Source organism: Pomacea canaliculata, linkage group LG14 (genome assembly GCF_003073045.1).
Source record: "Pomacea canaliculata isolate SZHN2017 linkage group LG14, ASM307304v1, whole genome shotgun sequence".
NCBI lineage: Eukaryota > Metazoa > Mollusca > Gastropoda > Architaenioglossa > Ampullariidae > Pomacea > Pomacea canaliculata.
In genome coordinates this window covers 3,394,733-3,400,270 of record NC_037603.1, presented here as the reverse complement: position 1 = coordinate 3,400,270, position 5,538 = coordinate 3,394,733, and the positions used below count along the sequence as shown (strand labels likewise).

Below are 5,538 nucleotides of genomic sequence, written 5' to 3'. Positions count from 1 at the left end.
TCGAACGGAAGGGAGTGGGGCGTATAATTATTTGTGAATTACCTGTAATTGAGCGGATGGTAAAGATATTTATGTTTTGGGTATGTTAAATGTCTTGTTGAATAGTTTTCATGAATTTGTCGAGTAGGACAGCAAAAAAAGAATTAAGACAATGATCTGCTAATGATTTTAAAATTTAATTGGGGAAATCGATCACATAATCAAAGATTTTGTCAGCTTCCTCCTTTCTGGCAAAATAATAAAGCAATCTCCATTCCTTGTGAATATTACTTCAGGCTTCTTTACCCCAGCGGCAACTTTGCCCCCATTCATCTTTGCAAACACATTCTGAAGCATTCAATTTTTGTCTCATTTATTGTTCATATACCATACCCAGGATGTGCACAGAGATGAGATATAAGTCAGGTGACAAACACTTACATTGTGACAGAACAACCCCTTTGAAGTCCTGGTTCATTTTCTTCTTTGTTCATATGCATTTTTGGTTATTTTTGCAGTTTGTGGGTAAAAGACCTCTATACAACCTCAAAACATTGGAGATAACACAATGTCTTCTAAAAGTAAAGTTAACTAAAAATACTGCCAAAACCATGATATGAAATATTGTTCCAATTAAATGGAATATCAAACTGCATATAGTTATTTTTTCTTCAACTCAGTTAAAGTTTAAGCTCACACATTTATTGTTATATAATATACAATCATATAATTAGATAAACACTATATGCCACCTCCCATCACATAATATTACAGTCTGTGGAGGCAAATGACAAGTAAATTACATATGCCTTGCAACACTGTAGCTCTCTTCAATAGATATTGATAAAGATTATGAAATTTGTTCTACTTGGTCTCATCTTACTAAATTTTATCAATGGTTCCAGAACACTTCAGCAGATTCTTTAATTCACAAGAAAAGTAAAGAATTTTTACATGACAATTTATCTTCCTGGGACATAATTACTTCATTTTAAACGGATCACAGAATGACTTGACTGCAGCTAGCAAAACTCAGCTCAAAATGCAAAACTTATTGCTTTTAAACATACCACCATTACTGCATCACATAAATATGAACCAATATGTTGTTTGCATTTTGCAGTTTCTTTCACATTTCACATTTGTTTTATATATATGTAGAAGCTAAGGAGTCCAACTCAATGATGATATTCATAATTATATCCCTGATGCAGTTAACAGTTTCCTGAATAAAAACCAACCTTATGGGCTAAAGGCACAACCACTATACTGCATCCTGTTTATGGATCACAACATGCCTTCACTGGCTATAATGGTCCCTACCTTAACAGACTTTCTTCGTGATTAACTCATCAACACTGGATCATGCTATTTTTCTTCTCTTCGGCTTGAAAAACCCCTGCGACCAAACATCACTGCTCAAAACACAAACAGTATACTACTATAAAATGCTCAAGTGTATTGTCCAGAAAAAAGAAAATCCTGCTTTTTACTTCACCCACTGCTCAGTGCAATGTTGTTTTTCGTCCTGTTTTGACACTTTACTCTGAGACACATAGCAAGGGATAGAAATTTGGCAAATGTATTAACCTTTTACTGTACAATAAACCCAAATCCTCATCACTGCAGTCATATTCACTGCCATCTGTTCACCATGTGATCCACTAAAGAAAAGAAACTATCACACAATCCGCAAAGGATCTTTTAAGAAAGCTAATTAGATTAAAAGAATTAGTTGTGTGATCACAAAAACAGGGGAAACAAGACCTACTGCAAAAATCTGATGTCACTATGTCAGATAGTTTACAGCATCATGGCAAGCCAAGCAAAAATCAGTAACATCCCTCCATAAGGTGTCACATAGCGGACACGCTGATTTCCAGTCAAGGCATGGTAGTAGCAGCTACCAGAGAATAACAGTATCCCAGCAGTTAGCAGAGAGCCCACCTGGAAAATGAATTCCCATCAGGTTTTTGGTAGTATCATCAAATTTAGGTGAAGCGTTGTAAATTGGTATCTTTTAATGAATTTATAAATTTGTAGACTGCACATTTATGTAGACAGTTAACAACAGAGGCAGAGCTTTTAGCTGTCAGTAGTCCAGAAACATTTATGCATGTGTTGCTGATTCTTTACTTTCCCCAATCCTGTCATACACATGAATAAAACATCCAAGCATGCATACATGCACACGCACACACACTCAGAGAAAAAGATAAGCAACAATAAATAAAAACAACTCTCATCAGTTCTTGCCCACTGTTGCATAGTATATGTAGAATGAAAAAGGTAGGAAGGCTTTGAGGTCTACAGCATGGGACAGCTAGCCATGTGTTCATCTTCAAGACATTAAAATGCTTGCTTTCTTAAAAACAAAATGTTTTAAAAGCTGCTTGTTCACTCCTCAACGTTCTGGGAATAAAAAATAACTTACCAAAACAGGTTTTCTTGTCATAGGGGATGCCAAGAGTGCCACACTATGGATCATATGCATTTTGTTGCCAATTTCATACGTCTTCAACATAAAGGAAAGCAAATCAAAACAGAACTGAGTCAAAGAAACCATTAGCCAAAAATTTAATATTACATTTATTACATTAAGAAAACTATTTTAGACATCTTCTGGTAGACTAACTATAACTAAGTGGATCTTGTTCTTCCTTTTATCAGTGGAAGAATGAATGGAAGAAGGCAAGAACAAGAATGTGTTTGTAGAGGTGGGGTGAGGAACACAGAAAGAGCATAAAATAAACAAGTCTTCTGACATTAAAAAATAATAGGAAAACAATACAACCCTGAACAATGGAACAGATAATACTTAGCCACAATTATGGCATTTTTCTCAATGTATTTGTGTTATTTTCGACTTTATTGCAAGCCATACAACATAAAGAGTAAAGAATTTTGCACCTTGTCAAAGGCAACTCTGAATGTGTGTGTGCACATCCAAATAGGATAAGTATTATAATCAGCACCACCATCTAGGATTCTGTGAATGCAGTTTCTGTGTTTGAGCATACTTGAAATAGCCACCAAAACCTATTGGTATAAAAGCCTTTAAGAGAAAGTAAGACCTCTTAAAATTAGATCCATGTTCTTATACTGAAATTACCCTTTTCAGTTGTTGGTTAATATCACTCTTGTCAAAACCTGCAATCAAGTATGAAAATGATAAATGCATGTACTTGCATGCCACCCATTCATAATAATAATAATTTCTTTCTCCAGCATCACCCAAAGTAAAAGCACTTTACATACATATAGGCACACGAGCACCCCTTTTTGGGAAATGCACCTTCATGAACACAGAAACATGCAGACAAAATGCACAGCAAAATATAAATAAAGTTGATTGAAAGAGTGTTTTACCCACCATCAAAGGTAGGCTCAAAAGTGCTCCAGAAAAAAAACCCAAACACACAGACATAACAACATCATGGATGCTGGTCTCAAAAAAAGACCACTGTTCCCATAAACATCATGCACCATTCAAAACACACACATACGCAAACCATAGCTTTCATACTTTCAGATTAACCCAACCATTCACATTGGCATGTTGATCGCAAGTACTTATCCTCACCTCCAGCCCAACACAAGCGATCAAAATATCTTCTGTATTTCATGAAATTCTTTAGCTGTAGGTTTTTAATATCATGTTATATACAATTTTATGGGTAACTCAAGGTTAGCAATTCAAAGACTTGGTGATGCGATACTACTCATTTTAGTTGAACTGCTTCCACACTTAGTGAGAAGTTGCTCCTGAAGACAAATTTACTCATACTCAAATTATATTTTCTGTGCTGTAGTCTAATTTTAAATAAAAATATTTTTTCGTGGTAAAAGACTGGGTTTAATTTTGAAACCAATTGTGAAAGTTCCATATGTATGTATGAATGAATAGACAAAGGGAAACAACTCATAAAAAAAATTTGCTCCGTAAGAAGGCGAAACTGGACAGCAGAAATGCCTAATAATCGCTCGTGCTTTATTGTGCAGAGATAAAAATTTTATTCCTAAAAGAGGCATACACATGCTCACCATGAGAACCATACGCTGCCATTATGACCGACAATGCCCCTGAAAAGCCGGCGAGTCGAATAAAAGTTCCTCGAAAGTGAACCATTTCGACCTCCTTTATGATTACTTTTTCAATTTCCTTCCGAGGCAGAACAGCTGGTACACTTTGATAAATAGAATTTAGAAATCCAGTTATATCCTTCCACGTGCCTGCCATAATAAAACTGAATGATTTTAGACTACTGATCACTGGCGGAAAAGAACATGCTTCTCCAGCTAAACGTAGTAAAAGGGTGAAAGGAAATAGTTTGGAATAGCCTCCCTTCTCTAGCAGACGACAGGAAATGCGTAATTGAACTTCCTTTTCTTGAATAAAGCGGAGCGTTAGCGCGGGCTTCTTTGCTATGATCTGTATGAAGAAGAGGCCTCTCGAAAGCGATGAAAGAGGTAATAAATCTTTAATAATAAAGTATATTGTGTTTGATTATATTAAAAGAATGATGAAATTAGTTAACTTCTCGCATCAGGGCAGCTTGTTTATTATTCCTATAGTAAAATGGCGCAGAAGAAAATGTAGTACACAAGCCCACGTGTAGACAATTACAATGACCAACTTTATTTGTCCTAATGGGCATTTGAACATGAAGAGGTGCTCGAGACACAAAAATAAAACTTTAAAAAAGTTCGTTACTAGGTGCAGCGTAGAAACATTTCAGAAAGTAAAAATAATAATGAGCAAATGATATGGGCAAGTGGAAAAAAAAAAAAAAGACATCAAGGCCATTCATGTGCGCACCTACATAACTCGCACACACGCATATCACTGACAGTTCATCTGAGATTGAGTAAACTCTTAAAAATGTTTGTTGATCCATCAAGACACGTTCTGTAGAAGACGCACATTCATCAATGCCACAAGACCCAGTGTCTGCCTCTGGACAGACCATAAGAAGATGTAGGTTCTGCCTGAGACGTTGGTTTTGCTTGCAACGCTAGCTCTTACTGTACCACAAGACCCAGTGTCTACCTAAAGAACTCATGCATAGCTTTCCAATGTATGCGTAGACCATGAGGATTTGTTAATTCTATGGGAGACATTAGGTCTCATTACAACGGCCATTTGATTTCACTTCTGTTGTAGTAAATCTGTGTTGACTTTTTCTAACTACATTTAATTATGGATGCTTCATGTCACATACTTTCCACAAATATATTAACAAAAACAAAACAAAGAATGATGAAATTGATGAACCATCCGTGACCCATTTTAGGAGTCGAACTTTAGCCGGTGTCATCTTGTAAGAACAGCATCAGTTTGTTTATTCATGTTACTGTTAGAACAGCAGTTTAGTGTGTTCTTGGTACTTAAGTCTTCTTATTTTGATGTTTATTTTTGTGATTTAAGGCTTCATTTGGAACATAAATGTAAGGATAAATTGTCTTCACTTTCAGATCGCAGCAGTGCATTCATTTTCCTGATTGAGCTTGCCGCCATGGTCAAAGAAAAGCGCTATAAACGTGGCCAGCTGCTGTCAT

The 5,538-nt window shown here is 35.9% G+C and overlaps 1 protein-coding gene across 2 annotated transcripts; it reads right to left on the bottom strand.

Annotated features, from left to right (window-relative positions):
- Positions 1 to 334: 334 nt before the first annotated feature.
- Positions 335 to 4,318, bottom strand: LOC112555399 (transmembrane protein 256 homolog). Of its 2 annotated transcripts, XM_025223774.1 has the most exons (5): positions 4,024 to 4,318; positions 3,092 to 3,129; positions 2,414 to 2,494; positions 1,751 to 1,926; positions 335 to 1,394 (listed from the first exon to the last, which is right to left on the bottom strand). In XM_025223774.1, exons 1-4 carry the CDS (start codon positions 4,217 to 4,219, stop codon positions 1,783 to 1,785), a joined length of 459 nt encoding a protein of 152 aa, XP_025079559.1. In that variant the 5' UTR covers positions 4,220 to 4,318; the 3' UTR covers positions 335 to 1,394; positions 1,751 to 1,782. The 2 variants fall into 2 exon arrangements, with proteins under 2 accessions (XP_025079559.1, XP_025079558.1); XM_025223773.1 differs by having other exon boundaries at positions 335 to 1,926; positions 4,024 to 4,317.
- Positions 4,319 to 5,538: the final 1,220 nt, after the last annotated feature.

Bases quoted from the DNA above. Each gene is read 5' to 3' on its own strand.
- LOC112555399 (XM_025223774.1), bottom strand. From the start codon at position 4,219: ATGGCAGGCACGTGGAAGGATATAACTGGATTTCTAAATTCTATTTAT. The intron at 2,495-3,091 runs GTAATTTCAGTA...TTTATGTTGAAG, and splicing joins TTAACCAACAACTGAAAAGG to ACGTATGAAATTGGCAACAA. The intron at 1,927-2,413 runs GTAAGTTATTTT...TTCATTTTCCAG, and splicing joins TGACAAGAAAACCTGTTTTG to GTGGGCTCTCTGCTAACTGC.